This window comes from Trichoplusia ni, chromosome 4, assembly GCF_003590095.1.
Source record: "Trichoplusia ni isolate ovarian cell line Hi5 chromosome 4, tn1, whole genome shotgun sequence".
Lineage (NCBI taxonomy): Eukaryota > Metazoa > Arthropoda > Insecta > Lepidoptera > Noctuidae > Trichoplusia > Trichoplusia ni.
The window spans coordinates 2,493,627-2,515,573 of NC_039481.1; the positions used below are offsets into that span (position 1 = coordinate 2,493,627).

The 21,947-nt window shown below is 34.2% G+C and overlaps 1 protein-coding gene across 4 annotated transcripts in view; it reads right to left on the reverse strand.

Annotated features, from left to right (window-relative positions):
* Nucleotides 1-15,906: 15,906 nt before the first annotated feature.
* LOC113492510 overlaps nucleotides 15,907-21,947 on the reverse strand; it is a 50,988-nt gene continuing 44,947 nt past the window's right edge. For all 4 annotated transcript variants that reach the window (XM_026869988.1, XM_026869987.1, XM_026869986.1 and 1 more), the window contains one exon: nucleotides 15,907-18,810. In XM_026869988.1, the coding sequence (XP_026725789.1) occupies nucleotides 18,619-18,810 (192 nt within the window). In that variant the 3' untranslated portion in view covers nucleotides 15,907-18,618. The remainder of the gene's footprint in view (nucleotides 18,811-21,947) is intronic.

Consider the following 21,947-nt stretch of genomic DNA (forward strand, 5'->3'; position numbering starts at 1 on the left):
TTTAGAACATATTACTCCTGACTCGAACCTCGGTAAAAACCCTAACCTAGAACATACTAGATAACAGCTTAATAAAAAAGACTAATATTCAGTCCATAGTTACGCGAAACAGCAAACAAACGAAGTTGAAACATGACACTGCATTGCAGTAGTCCCGGGAAGGGGTACACGTCTATATGGCGTCCAGTAACAACCGATGATCATTACGTCCCGGCACATCCCGGCTGGAACATCCTCGCTTAGCCGGATGCTGGCGTAGCGCCAACACCAACGCTGACGGTACCAACAAGAGAAATGATTTAACGCTTTATTTCTGACAGGAGACTGAAGCGGGACTCAAAAGGGAAAAAACAGATAGAGATGGAAATATAGGATCACCTGTAGTGGGACAGTGATAGATAATGAAGATAGACTATTTATAGAAAAAGTATTCATATCGAAGTGCACTTTATGACCGGTAATGTTCTAATTTCATATTGCTGATACTCTACGTGCTAGAGGGTTAGTTCTGAAGGTAATTGGCGATGTTACGTTACATGCCACCCACATACTTTGAACTGCGTAGAATAAGCTTGAAGCGTCTTATACGTGTTTTTCTCCAAGGCTTGTACACCAAACATAAGGAAGATAAAAAGGACCGCCTACGGCTAGAGCCATTGTATTAATAAGCATTTGTTTTCCATAATGTACTTATTACTAAGGTTTATAAATAAATCAGTTCATTAAGGACGCCGTCGGTAAACATGTGGCAACAGATCAGTATATTCAAGTTACACACATTTGTAATCCTTTACGACCAAGGTAAGGTGCTGAACTTTGAAGTACTTCGAGTTGATGACTCATAGAATATCTCTACCATAAATATACAATTTCAACGGTTGTCCAAAACCTGTACACTGTTATGACATCAGCGTTACACATGGAACAAATAAATACTTGAAAGAAAAGGCTTGTCAACATTAATTAAGTAAATTTAATGTAATATAGGTTTTATCTTTCTAAATGTGACGACCCGGAATTTGTATCTTATCAGGCACGCAACTGTGGCAGTAGTTTCAATTGCATTTTGCAACAAAATGACGAATGTTTTAGGGAAATGATATTATGTATTTAGACCTCTATAGAGTATGTACTAGCAGTGGCCTGCGGCTGTGTAAAGCCCGATCCTATTTCGTTTTTATAAGGACCGATTTTTCAATCGCCAGATAACTTTTATCTGACGAATATGTTTGACGTTTTGACAGCTTTCTTATAGAACATATGACAAACGACCATATTTATTCCTCAGATAGAAATTAACTGATGATTGAAAAATCGGCCCTTAGTCGAATAAAAAGTATCCATGATACTTCAAATTCTCCAAGAAATGGTCAACATTTTGTACTGTTTCATGAGGATCCGTTTAGCAGTTTTGGTAGTCAGTTTTTTATAATAGTAGCGATTTTATAAGTCTATTGTTTACAGAATTAATGATAACTTATTGGAAGGGAACTAAAACAATTGACGGATATAAATAATTAAGTTCTCATAATGTTGGAAATATTTTCCTTCCTTGTTTGTATTCCTAAGCAACGATATTATAGCATTGAAATATCTTATGTACCTACCTAGAAGGTTTTACGACGATTGCGTTTTTTAAGTTTTTATAGTATAATGAGCTATATGGTCAAGATATAAGGTCTAGCCAGGAGCTAGGGGGTTATCGTGATGCCAAGCCGAATAGACCAAACTTTAATTTAAAATAAAAACCAGTTCTAATCTGTAGAACTTTTAATTAATATTATCTGTTGATGCAAAAATCAAGTACTTTAACCGAGCCTTTTCGACTAAAAAGGGAAGCATAAAAAGAACTTATACTAATCTGTCTACTTTTTTTTAAACTGTCTGATATTTTACAGATAGCTGATATCTTATAGACAGCATTTTTTGTGATCCCTATGAGTTGTTGGTTTTATCTGTGTTGGCACTGTAAGGTACAATAATAGCTCGGATGTGGTCAGAGGCCCCATCATTCGCGGAACATACTGGCCAGTACTGCTACGTCATCTAATATGTTTCAAAGGTACTTGTTAACACGCAAGATGTTTAAGAAACTATTTACTTTAATTAGATTTTTAATCACTGTATGACTTGGTATTTATTGTGCTAAAGTATTGTTGTTAGAGGTCCTTTAAGGATAGTTTAGTTCGAGACGTATACTCATATTATTAACGTAAAGGAAAATGTAGAAAGAGAGAATTCGAAGAATCCTGTTAACTGTCCCAGTTATATAAAGTTAGAAATTATAAAAAAAAAAACAATAAGCTATTCTGAAAAACAAACCCTTCCGCCACAGATTAAGAAACAGTTACTACGTAATAAATAGTTGCTTCCGCGGTAAATATTTTTTAAAAGCTTACGCCAGCAGTTGTATGCTTTTTGTCGAAAAACATAACTTTTTGCAAAGAAAATAAAACATGAAACAACACTTTCAAAAATCGAAGTGTGTGTGGTCTAAAACTCCTCCGAGTAGAAGAGCATAAATGACAGCATAAATGTATAACCAATAAGTCATTCACGATCAAGGGCATAGGCCATTCACGTAAGCACTGCTATCTGTATGTCAATCACGTTTGGTCTATCAGCGGTCAAGACGTAATTAATTCCACTACAGTACTTCCAGACTTGAGGAATGCTTGTTTATTTCCATGCTGTGATAACACCTCTCCTTATCTTATAGAGTCATTCAGTTCTGCTTATCGAGGTGATAGTAATTAATATACTGCAATTAATAAGCTCGGGATTTTGAGATTCATTCGCGATGGAAAATTAATTTTCAGAGATGTTTAGAATAACTATTGATATCTATGGATTTTTGAGTTTATTAAATCCTATCTAATTTTAAAGAAATATTATATTTTCTTTACGCTTTAATGCAATACTGGCCTTTGTTATTTTTATAAAGATAATTATATATATATATTAAGAGAGACCATAACAACCAATAATATGGTTTGTAACTAATGTTACTTTGCGTAAACTCATAAAACAAATGAACAACAATATCAATATAAATCCAAATGGCATTATTTACTTATTCGTAACGGTCTTCTCACAGCTCAAGAGTATCTTTATCCGTAAGTAAGTACCAAAATACGTAATAAAGATCGTTTTTCAAATGTCGACAGTATTGCACACGTCCAGCTAATCTTGGGTTTCGTCACCGCAGTTGACAAAGGTCGTATCCTGTCGCTAAAATAGCCAAGACGTTAACTGACGTTCGACGGTACCGTAAAACCATAAATTATGTATATTTATATGCCAGCGAGCTAATGCACGAGTACAGTTATACGGGACAGAGCATTAGCTAATAAAAGACAACTAATAACAGCCTGAAAACAACTGTTTATTGCATAATTTGTCTAAATTACGAGCAACGGAGCATTATAATCAACCCAGAACTAAAACATCAGTGTCTTAGCCTCGCTAAACTAAATTTATTTATTATTATTACTAGCGTGGAACGTCCCACTGCTGGGCAAAGGCCTCCCCAATCTTCTTCCACTTGTCTCTCTCATGAGTCGCGACAAAAACTAAATTACAAACATTTAACTTACAAAAAGCTAGTCGCAAATTCCATTGAGTTACATAGACATCTAGACAGTTTGAGAAATGAACCAGACCTTGTCTATCCAAATCGGAATCAATACCTCTCAAGCATTACAGATGTAACAAATCAACATTTACATGAGTAAGACTGATCTACAAATATACGGGACCATATATGGAAGGGTTCTGTCTCGTGAAGAAGACTTACAATAGTTGGCATTGGATCTACGTCGGCCTCGGCATCATTATCTGAGTTAGCACGATTAGATGACAGACGCAGATGTTGAATGGACTACTTAAAACTATCTATATCTAGAGTAATATTATATAGAGAAATATATGTTTGTAGCGATGTAGAGAACAAGGATATACTGAACTGAGTTTAGTTAAATGTTAGTTTAACCAATAGAGGGCGACGTTATTTGTACCTAAATGACATATCACATATTATACTGTAAATTAATTTAAAATTTCGCTCAATGATGTACGCACGATTGAGCTAATCTGGTAATAAATTCGTTACCAAATTTCATAGAGGTCATAGAGGACAGCAAATCTTTTACCTAGGACATTCCGATCCGCAAATAAAAAAAAGTAACCAAGTGCACAGATACAACATTGCTGATTCCGTCACGCCTTAAAAACTTCAAACCATTTTATCTTTCTTTTCGTCAATGTAAACCAAAGGTAAATAAGCAAAAACTCTTTTGTTTTCACAATTTGAATACATACGAGTGAATTTACTAATTTGAGAAGTATAATCGGTTTTGTCGGAAAGAACAATGGAAGCTATATATAAACACACATGTCCGTCATTTTCTACATAGTGACAGTCGCAACTTTCACGTTCAAACCTAGATAATCATGTAAGTGGCTCAAGTACGTGATACGTGACAAAATAACTATTTCTTATAAAGTTTCTTAGAAGCTTCCTTTGTGTAATTTATTAAGAAATGTATTCTTTATTACGTTCCTTAATAGAACTGGTACAGCGTGTAATAAAATACTTCTGTTTTTTAAATACTACAGAACAATGTTAATACAAAATACCTATACGTATGATTGCTTGCTTATGTTGGTCACCCCTGCCTTAAAACTCCAAATAGCATGTTGCGTAAAAAACGAATACGCGATGTAGTCAGTATCGATCACAAAGACCCCTGCTATTGAAGTACATGTACCAATTATGTACTGCACCCAGTGCAGTCGCTGCTCATCTGAGCATATCGACTGCACAAATGTATTCAGAATTTGTCCCCTCAGGATTTGGCCTAGGTCACCCTCTAGGGGTGAGCAATAAAGGGCTCTGCCTAATGAATTGCGTTAGGGTACGTACTGTATTAAAAAGGGTTGAATCTGCTAAGCCAGCGAATTGGACACTGACAAATGTATAACCATCGTTAGACAATGGGAACTGACTGTTGTTTTTGACAGGGTATTTGAATTCTTGATGCATTAATTGAACCATAGTAATTTAAGCAGAACTATCTCCATGAACAATATAGAAAATAAAAATACCTTTTATATCTTGTTCAGGATAAACGGTTTCAATCAGCCCCGCAATACAGCAATATAGATACAAATACTGGGTTCAATTCAAGGATCAATTAAGATTGTTATCAAGCAGACATCTAAATAGAGGCAATAACATTAATTATGGACGTGATCTCACTTTAATTGGAAACAATCTTATCCGAGCGGCTTTCGGGTCGTCACCGCCTTCCTGGATATCATATCCTAGTTCCACAATACGATGCTGAATTAAATACTGATATAATTATATCAATTCATGTTTAATTCAATAAAATTGACTCTGAATATAGAAGATCGATTCAATATATTACATAATTATTATACCGATAGGAAACAATATTATCTGTCAAATATAACATTAAGTAACTCTCTGACATTTAGAATTCTTGACTGAATTTAAATCGTCAGCCTGTGACATCTGTTTTTCTGTATTCTAAGTCAGTATGTAAACAATTAATCGTAAAACAAATCTATTAATTCCATTAGCAAACGATTTAAGGTAACACCGAAATAAAGAAAACATACAAAACGAGAAAATCTCATTAAGTTTACGAAGTCTATAGAGTGATTACGTCATCGCTGTTTATTTATACATTTTATGTAACAGAAGGGAAAATCTCGGACTATTTACGTTAATAACGTATCAACTTTCGCTGCTCATAATGTCATAAGTTTTACTGAGGTGGGGAAATTGCAGTTTGACAGGTTGCGTTTGAGTGATGTTGATTAATTATAATTTATGAAAACACTCCTTTATCACATATCTTAATGGCAGAGAAAAAAGTAGAAAAAAAGTAACTATGGATACTTTTAAGACAATTGCCATGTTTAATTTAGACATGCAGTTCCAAATACAAATAAAATCGTAATAAATACTCGCAATAAATGTCAACTCACAAAACGTTTCAAGACCAATTATATTGATAATCTGTGGCAATAAATATAAACACTTTATTTTGTTTTTTTTTTTAAATAAGGAACTTTAAGCTTTTGTCATAAATTTATCTGTGGCTTCCTGTAGTCAGTTCAGACCTTGAGCGTTGCAAAAAAAGTAAATCTTAACATAATATAAACTGTGTTTTCTCAAAGTCACCAGAATCACTCATCAATCACAATACTGTGTCCAGTTATTAGATGCATGGGTAAAAAAATAATTAAAAAGCCGTTTTAATTCTGTCTTACGATACACCCAACTATGGGCCAGCACCATAAATAAATAAAATGTTATAAAAATCGTGCAGAACAAAGTGAATTTTCTCTAAGAGTAGATGTTGTGTGTTAAATTTGAAATTTTGAAATGGATAAATATATATATTTTTTACATTATTTATACATATACATAGGAGAACTAACTTTTAAGCAATATCATGTCGTAAACCTAGCTATAATATGCTACACACACAAGATTGGTTTTATTAAGTAGATATTCGTATAATCAGACGTAATAATTATAATTCACTGTTTTTATGACATTATTATGTTTTAAGCTATCGCAAAAAACTGCTCTACATTAAAAAAAATCTGCAGAAAACTTCCCGACGTTATTTAGAACAATGGATTCGTAACTCGGATAATAATCTTAATTGTAAATAAAAAACGTTATTGTGATTCGAACGGAAAAAGATGCTGAATAACTTTAAAATTCAAGGTTATGAAATTAAAAATAAATGTAAATTATTTTGACAACAATATTTACTTGACTAGTATTCTGAAAGAGAAACTAGAAGTATCACATCAATGGAATACGAGAAGAATGTATCATGGAACTCATATAAATACTAGAAATAGCAGTTTTATATCAATGGTATAAGGTTCAATATCGCAATTATTTGTCCTTAGGCACAACACCTAACAAAAACCTAAGATTACATTTCCATAACATCATAACATCAATACCGGTACTTTAACATGCACTTTACATTAGGTGCGTAGTTCTCTACAAATGCGAAACGACCAAGACTTTCTGAGTCTCTCCGTGCGTTATCTAATGCACGTAGAAAGTCTCAAGGGTCAATACCCTCGTCCGAAGACCCTCAACTCTTTCGCGCCAAATGATTAATAAGCTATAATGCGTTTTCTTTTTATTGGAACTTAATGGCGGAGTCATTCAGGCAGCCAATCAGTCGTAACTGTCAGATGTGATTTACAATTTATCTATCAGAAAGTGGGCACGTCTAGTGCAGTAGTAATTTCCAGTCGCGTGATCACATCTCCGATTGCCAGTCTCGATAGAAACTCGCGTATCAAACCGGTGAACGATTAAAGGTAGCTAAAACATTGTTTGGTCAGAACACGCACGCTATTACATCGTCTATTATCACTGTGATTACGTTTCTTACATGATTTAAGTCATTCTGTGATTGTGAAGTTTGCATCAAGAGATCAGTTTAAAATAATGATAAAGTTTGTAAAAAATACCTTTTCAAAATTCAGTCAAAAAGAGTCAAATGGTCGTAGATTGTTTTGTCATGAGGTTTTATAGTGTTAAATAAAAGAGCGTTACTGTTTCCAATAGACGTCCTGAAATCATGCTTCAACGCCATTAACTTACAAATTCCTAAGAGCAAAACATGACATTTTCTAAATTCTAAGCAGTCAATAAATCATAGTAATACTCGTCTCGTGCTCGCCATTGATAGTATCGTGACATAGTAGCATCGTGAACAATACGATGCTACTCACACCAATTCGGAACGGTTCGTCACAGTTACTGTTCATTGCATCACACGTCAGGAAGTAGCCATTATAACACTTTTAAAACAGAGCTCTATTCAATTAAATTCTGTCCCGATCAAGTTTGACACGTAAGTCGCTACACGGGAGCTTTATGCAACAAAAACATGTATTACATAATCTGAATTCGCTAATTATGCTGTAACAGTTGCAAGCGCAGCGATGTTTAGAATTTTACAAGTTCATTTCTATTTGATTCGCTATCTCGAACGATTAGTAGACAGTAATTAAGATCACACCTCCACTGTATTGGATTATAGTGGATGAGTACACGCAATTGATTAGAGATTAATCGAATTAATACTCGCCAGTAAGTAATTACGCATTTAATGTTAACCACTTTAAAGTCTTCAGGTAAGGATTAACGGTTGAATGATCGATGTTTTGACTTACTTGTTTGGTAAACCTTATTTATTTCGATACTTATATGACTTTTTAAACACTAGTACCTATCATTAAACCAATAAGTAAAGCGTAAACTTTTCTAGTAACACTATGTTTTAACGAAAGTGACGTTATTTTTATGCAAAAAAGCCAATGGGACGTTTCGTTGAATCACTGTTTTCTATATTTCGTGCGGTGTCCTATTACCAAAGTTCAAACGGAATAATGTTTTAATAATCGTCCCCCATGAACTCAACTTTAAAAGTCAAATTTCGAACGCGGAATTTCCATAAATTTTCTCTTGTAAATTTAAAGATGGCGACTAATGCAGAAAGCTGATAAACCAAGTACTTTTATGAAAGACTAGCTGTTGCCCGCGACTTCGTCCCCGTGGGTAGAATATATAAGTTTTGATTTATACCCGTCCTGTTTTTTCTCACATTTTCCATTGTATCTTCGCTCCTATTAGTCGCAGCGTGATGGTTTATAGCCTAAAGCCTTCCTCGATTAATGGTCTATTCAACACAAAAAGAATTTTTCAATTTGGACCAGTAGTTCCTGAGATTAGCGCGTTCAAACAAACAAACAAACAAACTCTTCAGCTTTATATATTAGTATATAGATATAGATTTTAGTTTTCAATCTGTGTAATGATAATGATAGACATTGGTGCAAACTTTAATATTGAGGTTAGATATCATAAAGTTGTCTATCATTTATGTTTATTTAACGATGTTTGAGAAAATATAACGATGTAAAACCTGCAGGTTTTGAAATTGAAAGTGAAGTTATTTAACCCGCTTTTTAATACAAGTGCTTCAGCAACTTACTTTGGGTTCAGAACAATGTATGTGATGTTGTCCGCATTTATTTAAGTAATTTATCGAAACGTATCTTGATAACGATTTTATTTCTGTAATACTTAACAAAATACTACGTACACTTAAAACGTTATTTATTATCTGTGATTGCAATGAGTGCATACTTCACTGATACTACTAAGTGCAAAGTTAATAAACAGATCAAAATAGCTACGAAACTGAAGAAAGTTTTTAACGTAAAAAAATATTGCATGCCTTGCAAATTACTTTAAAGTTTGATGGTCAAGCACCTCAGTGACTCATAAGGCATCGATCCTTGAGGTCAAATGTAATCTAGATGGTCATGCAGTCATGAAGCCAAGGTTCAATAACTTGTCTTAGCACGACAAGCAAAAAGGTTATATATCAATAATAGAGCTCATTGCTAATTTAATAAAGTGGAACTCCATGTAAGTACTAAATGGATATTTCTTTTAAATTTGGAACGTCAAATGTCAGCCACGATTTACAGTTTTTTTTTTCTCATAGACTGCATTGAGCATGCAGGCTACATACGCATGTAGGTTTAATGTACACATATGTATGTAGTATAAGCTAGAACTTGTAAAACACTATATTTGGACGGAATTCACAACAATTGCTTTTAGTAAACGTTTCTGTTTACTGTTATCGTTCACATGCATTTCAGCGGTTTAATAACAGAATGAGAAATCCGTTTTGGACACGTAAATAAATTATTTAACGTAAAAGTATATTGAAGACAATACTAAACAGTTATTTACATAATTTGTCAAAATATCTTCCTTTGTCCTATAATTTTGACGAAATTAATCAATATTTGCAAAACAGTAAACACTTCACATCTATATTGCTTGACAATGTTTTTTTTACAATTATAACAAAAAAGAAAAACCCTCTACTCATGTCGAATTATTTCATCGATAATTTAATACACTGTGTCCTTTAGATGGCCATACTTTTTACATTGCCAAATGAGTATTAAAATTAATTCGATAATGTATTAAGACAAGGCGGTCTGTGAGAACAGTTGACAGACTCCTACGCATATGTTCGAACCAGCGGATGAAGTATGGTCCTTTTTAACAAAGCCGACGTGCGAAGGTTGCTATATAGTATTTATTTTCAGTAGAAGTACACCAAGGAGTTTTGATACGAAGACGAGAGAAGAACGATGGAGAATAGAGGCCTAATGCAGCCAGTATCACCGTTTACGTGAGTTTTTTTTTTACGGTGCGTCTGTTATGCCGTCTTATTATTACACTACATAATCAATATACAATATCATTATATAGTACCTTAACAATAAGCCACACAAATTAACTGCATCGATTAAACAGATAATAATCGATGTTTTGGCATCACTGTATCAGGTTTTATTCAGTTAATATTAAACTTATTATATAAAGACTTTGAGGAAGCTGTATATTAAAACAGTCGTATGCATAAGAAAAATGTAAGCAAGATAATAGTTGTTAAGGAAATAATCTGCCTGCTTAAAATGCATTAAATGTACCAGATAACATGCATAATTTACAAGTTGACGACTTAATATTCCGATGTCACAAGACTTCTAAGAATTCTTAGATTGTTTCGAAGAAGGTCACATATTAGATAAAACGCTATTGTTTTTATTTCGCCGGTAATTATTTTGGTTGTAAGATGAGAACGAGGCATCAACACCCACGCGTATATCAATAGTTTGAACGATCATTTAATGAGGAACTTGGACTTACTTGCTTCACTTATTTTTTGGAAGTAATAACAGTTATTACACGTTACTCTTTGAGAACATAAAAACGACATTATAAAATACCTTTTTGAGTCTACAATCGGTATTTAATGAGGACATTCAATATTATTGTTTTGTCAACGAGACGCTCGTTAGGTCCGTCGAACATCAGCGAGTAAGTATTCCAAGAATGTTGCTAATGAATAACAGATATTTGCTTTCTTTATCGAAACGACAAACTATTTTACTAGAACTCAGTCGACAACTATCACAGCTTAACCCTATACATGTGAATGTGTAACTTAACTGATTGTTATGTGTATTAACTGTAAAGTGTGTAAAAAATAATCCATTTACAGGCAATGTTTACTTAAAACAACAGAAACCTTATGACGAACTAATTCCAAAACAGCTGATCGAATCACAAAACATAACACAATCGCACCACACACTATTTGATAGCAGTCAATATTCACGCACTAAACAATACTTTTACACAAAAGCAACGTGTGCGATATTTTTTTAATAGAAAATCGCGTCGCGTTCTTTAGAAAATTTGAAAACGCGAATCCGATTTGTGCCGAAGTGTGGCGAGTCGGAAGCAGCGGCGCACACTGGCGCGGACGCGGCGTGCGCGCCTCGCGTCTGCCGCCATTGACTCAGAGAAAAGTAGGGGCGTCACTCACAATCAACGTATTAATTTTCCGCTTGTTGACAAATTAAAATTAAACCACTTGCAACGCGCACGATTTTTCAACGAAATGACTCTATTGTCGTATGCACGCCCGGAGAAAGCACATATAATTATGTGTGATTGCAATGTCTAATTGCGTTTGTTTACTTTCCTTCATAGTGCTGAAAAAAAATCTCACAGTTATTAAAAATAATAATCATTTTCGTACAATTCGCATTTGCATTTATATTCACACAACTTTAAGAAAGCGGTGATAATGCGTGAATTATTTATTTTGCCTGCCAGAACTTTACTACGAGAACAATCTAGCTGTGTTGTGTGGCAGCCCTAATAATGTATAACGAGACAATAGTCGGTACTACTCCTGTCGCCGGCTGATATCAACGAACACTGGAAATGCATCGGTCCAATATTGGAAATATTATGATGAATCACACGTTGCATCCGAAAATACAGCATTCTATATTTGGCGGGCCGGCTCGTTATGGCAGGTATCAATTAATGTCGCATCAGGTTCCCGCCTACATGCAATGCCACTCCATGTTTATACCTTTAACGTTTTTACACTGCATTTTTAAATTTAAATAATAAGTGGTGACAGTCGTTTAAAGCAGTGCTGTTAGCATTTCGTGGTATAGGCAGACTGTTAGTAGCGAGTAGCTTACCTAAAACATGGTCGGGTAACTTTCTGACAGACTCTACCTAGTGCATATTACAAATGTAAAATTAATTTTGTTAATGTATAGATTAGACTTCAATGACTATTAATATGGTGACAATATTTTCTGACTTGATTCTGTTAATTATTCATTACTTGTCTAACATTTGTATCCTCATGTCGCCAAATTCATTGCATCCCCTAATTTTAAGTATACGCCCCATAACTTTATAGCTATGTTTAACCTATGTGTAACAAATAAAGATTATTTGACATAATTTATACTGACTTTTTCAGACATGAAGCATGGAAGGCTCAATATATTATGGTTTATGACATCACGTTTGCCATCTTCACAAGACGCCCTTCACCGAATTCCGTTTAATGAATGATGTGAACCGCCTGATCTCATATTACAATAATTTCAATGTATATTAGTGTTTTTAATAATATTGATATATTCGGAAGTGTAACCGGATTATCAAGTTCATAACCTTCGTTGTTTGAGTAGGCGTTCATTGCTAATTCATATAAATAGATTATTATAATTTATTGTAACTACATCTATTGGCACAGATAATAGGATGATACTGCATGTTTAGTTGAGTAGTTGACGTGACCACGCACTGTGCGCGACGTGTAGCGGATTCGATCCCAGCGTAGGACAAGTATTTGTGTGATCCACGAATGCTTGTATTGAGTCTGGGTGTCTTTGTGAATGTGACTTGAATGTTTTTGAAAAACCCTGCAACACAAGGATTAAATTCCTTACTGCGTTTTTTTCTTAATATTTTTCATTATCATCGGCCTAGCCCTTTTCCCAACTATGGTGTCGGCTTCCAGTCTAATTGGATTCAGCCAGGTACCAGTGTTTTACAAGGAGCGACTCCCTATCTGACCTCCTTAACCCAGTTACTTGGGCAACACGATATCCTTTAGTTAGATTGGTTATCAGTCTTTCTTTAATATTTAGCTAGAAAGCTAAATAGATAGATACAAAGGCATATAATTCATTGTTTCAGACAGCTCTACCATATAGACTATAGATACAGTAGTTGTAATCCTTCCATGATAGTTCAATAACGCTTGTCTGGGGCGAGGAGTCGAGGATTCACGTTTTGGGAATTAATTTAAATTTTCTTGATATTTTTGAGCACGATTTTAATACGGTGTGTATTTTAATATAGCCTTGTTTGCTGTATTATTGTAGTATAATAAATATAATATCTTAAAATATAATGTAAATGATCAATAAATTTGACATTCGAGAAAACTGAAATATTTTATTTTCCTAATTAACTGTCTTTACTTTTAGTATTGGTAAATGATGAATAACAAATCTTAGAATTTGAATTGTAAGTTTTAAAGTTCACAAAGTTTTCCTTATTATATTACTAATATTTTCAAGGTAAATTGACATACAAATTGTTTATTATTGCATATTTAAGTATTCTAACAGTATTTTATTACCCATCAATTAATCCCTGATATAAAATAAACATTCACTTAGAGTCCGTAAAATTCCATAGCGAAAATTTTCTCGTACCTTAAACTGTGCATAGACAAATAATCAAAATTCATATCATAAGTTTCAACCTCCTTCAAAATCAATTCATACAAATTGTGTCACCATATAACGTTCAGGAAGTAACAACCTAACAAACTCACTTTCCTTTCACATTTAATTAATAACAAACATAAAGAAATCACAAGTTTTTATTGAACTGCAATAACATTCAGGCTAAATGATTAAGTGCGTTATAAATGCGGTGCAATTGACAGTAAAACATGAAAGTTGCAAGCTTTCGTAATACCAGAACTTAAGTTGAGTCGGTAAACGACGTAGTGTCTATTAAGAATTCATTTTTTGTCTCGAAACCGAACCTTATAGACAAACAATGTATATATGTTTAATATTCAGGACGGCGCCGGTTCATAGGAACCGATGTGAGCTGGCTATACTTCCCTATCGGGCTACTGAGTCATATAAACGTCCTATATAGCGTGGAGTCAGTGTACTCATAACTCGAAAATACTTGAAATAATATATAGAACAGTAAATCTTGCTGGAAATACATTGTCGTCCCCTCTATAACCGTAATTCCTTTGGAAATTGCTCTAGTATTCCTCTTCCTACTTCCATCCTGTCCTTACTTTATACTAATAACTGTAACTTCAGTCATCTCAACCAAAACTGTGAACCAATATTTCCATAATGCATTAAATAAAAATACGTTAGTTTTTCCATAAATTTGTTCCGGTACATATGGTAAAAATTGTCACTGGCCATCAATAAACGTGAAGAGACAAAAATACTAGAAATGTGACGTTTTAGCTAATGAAATCGCTCAAAGGGCATGGATACCTTTGAACTTCCCATGAGGGATAAATTAAAAAAAACAAACGACATGTTAAAATCATGTGACTCGTTGAAGAGTTTATAATTTTTGTTAAATTGATATGAAGGAACGCTGAAGCCTGAAAGGTTGACAACTTGCCAACGGACTCTGGAAATAAAGTTTAAAAAACAGACGGGAAGAGGCTGATGGTAAATACGGCATCACAGGTACACGAAAAAATAATTTTAATTTCGGACGATTTATCGAAGTGTTAAACGAAATTATTGAGTTTATGGTTCATTTAACAATTACTTAATAGGTCGCGGGTCGCAGTGCAGTTTCTATGTGTAAAGGACGCTTTCGACATCAATTTTAAATTTTAAAATGAAAATATATACATATTATATAGTCTAAGAGCTATTTTCATATGTAACGAGATGTTTTATTCTTATTAATTTGCTAATACAGAAGAAATAGGCATTTCTGCATCCCATGCAGAATCCGTCTAAACATTTACGCAGTAAGCTCTATCTACTACTTAGATATAGTAGTACATTAAAAAAACAAATGAAATGAACAAATATGCGATAACAATTTAACACAAATCGAAACATCTAAATCCAAATGTAAGTAATTATTTCAGTTGCGACTACAAATCAAAGTCTCTTAAACAAATAACCAAGTTTAATGAGGAAGTCACGAAAAAGGGTAACAAATTACACCAAGAGATCAATCGCTCCGTCCACGTTAAGTGCTAAGGCCGGTGAGCAACCGAAAATATTACAGAAATAAAAAACTAAACTTCAGCTACTAAATTAGAAACTTTTTTGTAAAGCTAACGTCCGCTATTTTGGAGACGTCAATCGACCCCGCGCTTACAAAGTTTGTGTCGCATACGACAGGTTAACATTTGGTATTTTCGTAACAACTCTTTCTCGACGAAAATATGAAAGCTGAGTTGACTGATGGTTAGTTGGTTATAAACGTTGAAAGGGAAACTTTCGAAATTATTTTTAAGCGTTGACTATTAAGTCCGCCGTTGTACAAATATTGTATAAAAAGTGTAAATAAATAAATAAATAAATATTAACAATGTTCAAGAACCACGCTTAGCAAAGTCGCCCTAATGTTTTATGCTGTATTTGTCACTAACCTAAGTTTCATTTGTACATAGGCCTGTAGGTTTCAATAGTAGAACGAGACTCGTATTGGAGCAAATCGATTGCAATTCATGTCTGGCCCAACTCCAAATGCTACAGAATTTTCGATTCGAAAACTCAATATTGCAGTCCTTTTGCGACGAAACGGGGAGACAACGAGGCGTGTTGTTTAGCCGCGAAGCTCAATAAAATCGATCTTACTTTATAAATAAATGTCAAAATAGCAATATATGTTTAGCTGCCAAAATATTTGAAAAAGAAAATTGAGAATTGTGAATAGTTAATAGAAAAAAATGCTCTCATAACCTTCAACTGTTTTTTCGATTTCTTCTAGGAAATAGTTTCTCGATGCGGGCAAAGGGCTACCTTAAATCTTTCCACCATTATCTACTCGCCGATCTCAATTTTCCAAAACTTTCCAGTACTATTCATTGTCAATATCTGCATGTAAACGGACTTCCGTTGTGCAATTTAATCATAATTAATTCAAAACATTGACACGCCTTAAACCTTTCAAATTAGGACATAGGATAGATGAGATAGCCATATTGTTGTATCTTTATGTCTTATCAGGCAAGGTCAAAGGAAAACTCAATATCGTATCAATGCAAAATGTTATTCTCATTTTGTATGCCAGACGTTATATTATAAAGTTTCCACCTACAGGTCGCGTGTTAATCTATTTTTGGGCCTAACTTAGAAGAGCTTGAATTTGAGTGTTTTTATCGGGATAGCCGATGGATATTAGGAGTACGCTATAAATTTGATGAGACAAACTGTTCTGTTCACTTTTCTATTTGTTGTGAACACATTTTTTTTGGTAGGTACTAGTGAATTATTAAAAAAAATTGACGGAACTTTACGCAACTTCCTTTAATCTGACACCTAAGTACCTTACTGACCCTATTGAAATTGTGACCTTTATAACCGGAAAAAGTTACGTTACGTTAACCTTTTGATAAGTTTAATCACAATTTTTATTCGTCGTGTTTCACAGCCACTGAGCGATAAAATAATTTTAAAAATTTTATTAGACATTCTCGGAATCCGGTTACATTAAGAAAATTAAAGTACCACAATTATCTGCAACTGGATGAAGATAAAACAATTGAAAACACAACCAAACTAACCAATTCCTTCTTATTTTTTTTCAACAGATGAATTATAATAATTTTATTTTATAGAAAAAAATATTCTCATTTGCAGCACGTGTGACACAAAAATAATAACAGTAATTTATTAGAAGTCTTCCTAAATCGGTGCAACATCTGTTATCATTATGAATATGTATATCGGAATGACGCAACTCCCGAAAGTGTCATTAACTTTGTTCAAACAGACAAGTCATCATATTATATGGATATTCTTTGCATATAAATGATTAACAGTTAAATAAAGTACTATATATGTTGAAAAAGTGCGAAGTACGTTAATCCTAAGATTTTCCAACTCTTAATGGTAAAAGCCCGATAAAATCATTTCGTCTTACTTAACCTTACTACCTCATGCGGTACACCCTAAGATATTGGTTCTGGTAAAACTTAATATTTACTTATAATATCCGAAGGGTCAAAATGGGGTTTTGGGGAGGATTTTATGACTTTCTTGGAAAAAAAGATTTACTTTCATGGACAGACACATTTCATTGAAATATAGCCGGTCTTGGCAAAAACTCGTTAATATCTTATTCTGCTAAATATGCAGTAGTTATTTGCGTATCTATTCACCTGTCCGAGATTGGTTGTCAAAGTGTCGGGCGGCGGGCAGCCCACTCGCTGAGGGAGCAATGTCAATTAAAAACGGCCGGGCCCTAATTGTGCCCATTTTAGCTCGATTGCGCCAGACAGGGGCGAAGGGACTGTCGTGTGTCGAATTGATACTCTCGCTTATTGGAAAACACACGTTACGTGTATGAAACATAACAACAAAAAGGGGTTTTTTTAATTGGCTACATTCCGATTTGATTTTCGTTTTTTGCTTTATTGTATCCGTAACTAAGTCAGTGAGAAATTTCAGGGTAATTTATTACAAACAAGGAAAGCTAATTAAAGAAATACAAAGGTTTCCGTGAACATGACCCTTTCCAAGTCGTTCCCCAAAACAGTACCATTTCGTGCAATACTGTGCCAACATGTAGATGTAATCAACGTAGTTACAAAGAAAAGTGATGAAATGTCAAAAAACTGTTTAACAAAGACTCATCCAAAAAGATGAAACAATACTAACAAAAAGCGTCGATCTGTTTCACAGCCCGACAAAGATTAGGAATTCGTTGAAGAAGTTGATATTCTGACTAATATTATGGGCGACAAAAACAGTGACAAGTAAGTATGCAGGAGCGTGAAAATTTAGTTGAATCGATTGTCAACGGGTGCGCTGGCGTCACGGTGAGCGCCCTTCTAACGTTGCGTTGGCAACACTGCAGCGAAACGTCACTCAAACCAAATCTAATGCTACGTAATGAAGTGCATCTTGTTTGGTTTGATTAATCTTCTATGTTATTACGAAGTTTATTTAAAATCAATGCAATTACTCATGAAGTTCTATTTGATTTTGGCATCATAATATATTTGCAACTTTTTTAACAGATGTTATAAAATTTAACTTTTAGAAGATTTTTAGATACTTTTCCGGTAAAATCAATCACCTAAGTAGTCATTTTGTAAGTAAATGTCTTCATTTGAATTTTATATAGATACTCAATACTGTGTGTTTATTTTATATCCTTCTGAAGCTACTATTTTAATACAAGATGTTAACATTAGTAGCGCCATCTGTTATTGAGTGAATCAACGTGAGTAGATGCGTTATAGCGCCATCTAGCGTCGAATAGAAACGCTGTTGCTGCGTACTTGCCGCTAGATGGCGGTATAAGTTGGTTGCTTCTGTCGTTAAATAGAGGGCGCTGTACTACGTAGTACTATACTACATTCTGTAGCTTTACTTAGTTTAAAAAGTTTACTCACCTTGAGCAGGCATCGCACGTAATGAAACAGCATCTTCTTCGATTTCATCTTCAACTTCTTCCTCGGTTATAGAAGGTGGTGCAGCCCAACAGCGAAGCCTCACGCCAGCATTGCCGACGGTGGCCCCGCTGTCTAACCTCACGCGGGGAAGACTTCTCGACGAATATTCACCATTATTATTGGTCTGGCAAACAAAAAATTTGGCATTAGCAACAAACTCGTTACGTTCAAACATAAAAACTACAAACACTACTAGGAGGGGTCAAATCTAATTAGACTAAACATATTACAGCCAAAAAAACGCTTCCATCCGTATCAAACAACGCTAATTAAATTTGTCTAATGATGCAGAAATCAAGCAATAAAATAAAGGAAGTTTGCAATCAATAACTCGACACATGTACGTTAATGCTAAAATTAAGCTAATGAAAACGCTTAGCAATTAGCTAAACGGATGCTACGGGGAATCAGTTGCAACGAAAATAGATATTCATTCAGTCATTCTATTTACATAAGTACATAAAAAAGGGTAATCGTGTGGGTTTAATGTATTGCCGATTAAAAGCTTACAGTTTGCCTCCGTACCGCGTAGTATGAAGTAGCAGCTGCTTATTGATAATGACATATTTATGGGCAACGTCAACTTGTATACAGTAATGTTATTGGATAGGATTTGTATACAGTCTACTGTGTAAAGAGCTTTTATGATGTGGGTATTGAGGTAGTAAACGTTAATGCATTTACAGGATAGATTAGTAAAGAACTTAACTTTTCTGTAATACATTAGTTTAGGTACTTAAATAACAACTAAGTACCTTAGACAATAAAACATTTATAAATAATTTCTTACGCAATAGTCCCTGTTAGACAGTCCATTGATTTAAGTACTTGAAAAGGGGTAAATAATCTTGGTCTGTCTTTTCTTTTTATCCAACACATATTATTGTTGTTTTTCATTGGGTTTTAGTCGAAGTTTAACTGAGTTTTTGACAAATTAAGATTGTTTACACTAATACATTAAGAATCTAGTTATAGTCATATTTCGTGTGTGTGATAATTTATTTTATTTATGAGGCTATATTTTTGAGATGATGATTACTCAGTACTTACTAGAGTGATTAGATTCAATTACGTATACAATTACAGTGGTAATGCCACGGGGTTCAATCCAAAAGTATCATTATCGCCAGTCTAATTCAGCTTGACAACCTTGCACTACTAAACTACCTACTAATTAAGAAAAAACTGGTATAGGTACCTAAAATACTAAAAAGTGTCGGTTTGTAAGACATTTTTATATAAATAATACTGTTCAGTTTTAAAAAAAAACCCTGGGTTTCTGTCAAATTATCTGATTGCACTTGACTAGTTTCATATGTATATGATTATATAATTATTATGTTCAGCGATCCAGCCATTGACAACCAAAAATCCAACTATGAACACAATAACAAAACAACATCGTCAGCTTTTTATTTTAATTGTTATTTAATTTAATGGTTTTTACGAATGCACGCCAGTGTGTATTAGATGACGTTTTACCGATATGTTCCTGATTTACGGTGTGTCAATAACCTCCAAATAATGTAAGGATTAGGTAGTTTTATTGTAACAAAACTGCGAGGAAAACATGTTGCCCAAAGATGCCAAAGGTAGTATCATATTGCTACGTTGCTTGACTTGTAAAACTTTTAGAATATTATTTATTAATTATTGTGTTTTAAAATACATTAAAGTATTGGCTTCAAGACCAGCTAAGTGTGTACCTCTTTAACCTCAGCCCATCGAGACCTATTTCTGAACAGAGGCTCTTCTGGGGCTCACGCTATCATAAACCAAATTTTGCGCAACAATATGGAAATCCAAGCGATTCATTTTCCAAACTTTATTACTGTGTGTAATGTGTATGTGTGTGTAGTGTCAACTCATGAGCTCTCGTATCTAGCTGACCATCGGTTACAAGAATCATCACTATTTTTATTCCAAGTTTATAAAAGACAAAGCCGGATTTTAAAAATCGGGTATAATTGAATCTATCTGAGTATTTCTCAGTATATGACAAGTATACCATACTGTTTCTGCGTGCTGTGAGTAACGGGCTAACATCCCGTCACCGCTTTGCATCGGCGCATGTTTTTTGCACGGTTATTTTAGGAGATCCTGTCGTTCTGATTCCCCGTAAGTCACGGTGAATGAAACCTCCGTTCTGAAGCTGTGAAGGACATAACCTACTTTCTTGATTTATTGTTGTTGCATTTGAAAGGAAGTTACAACTTTAGAAGTAGGTTAGGTACGAGGGGTTTAGATAAGTAATTGTTGTTAATTAAACTGTGACAATCGGTAAATAGTTATTTTTGTATTCTTTAAATATTATGTACCGACTTGCGAAAGACAAACGACAGTAACTCACGAATTTGGAATCATCCTTTTCTTATTCTCGTAATTCAACATCGAAAAAAAAAATACCGGGCTATAAAAATGTTCCTCGGAAATGTAAACAGATTTTTTACGATTTAAAACTTGTTACTTGAGTCAGCACTAAAACGGAAAAAGAGTTCACTCAAAGAAACCTTTCAAACGTATGACTAACACTGACAGCACTACAAATGACCGTAGTGCTGTCACCGTACCCACAATTATTGATATACCTTCGACTACTCACAACCCGTGTGTTATGATTAGACCTGTTTATTTGATAACATACGCACTTAACCGACTCACGGACTCACTGATGCAGATGTTTTGAGTTACCAGTTGTAGTGTACGACAGTCATTTGTCTAATTGGCGCAGGTAGTGGTGTGAATATGATGTGTAACTAATGACAGGTTAGATTCTAGATTGATTGTAAAGTAGATAATCGTATCGACGAGGACAAAAAAAACAACAGTTTAAAAACAAATTAACCAGTAGCTATGAGGCTTGTGACCTAATACCACGTTTTGAAGAAAAGAAAGGACCATTTTTGACTCTTTTTAAGACTGTTTCAGTCCTAGCATGAAGATGCTGCAGTAAGGATGTGTTGATAGCACCACCCGCACATTCTTGCCAGAGCTATTATTATAAAAATAAACCACGATGAAATCATTTTTAAGCGACGGAAAAATATAACGTTTTTATGTTACTTCAGAACCTCGGACTGGATGAACCGATTTTGTCGACTCTCTTATCATTTTACGCGAAAAAGCTGTCATTTGGGCCCATAAAATTTCATTGAGTTTGTCAAGGTACTTTTTATTAAGGGACATTATATATTTAAGTTATATGTTTTATTATAATATAATATTATGAATGATAAACTAGTTTTACCTTTATCCGCCAGA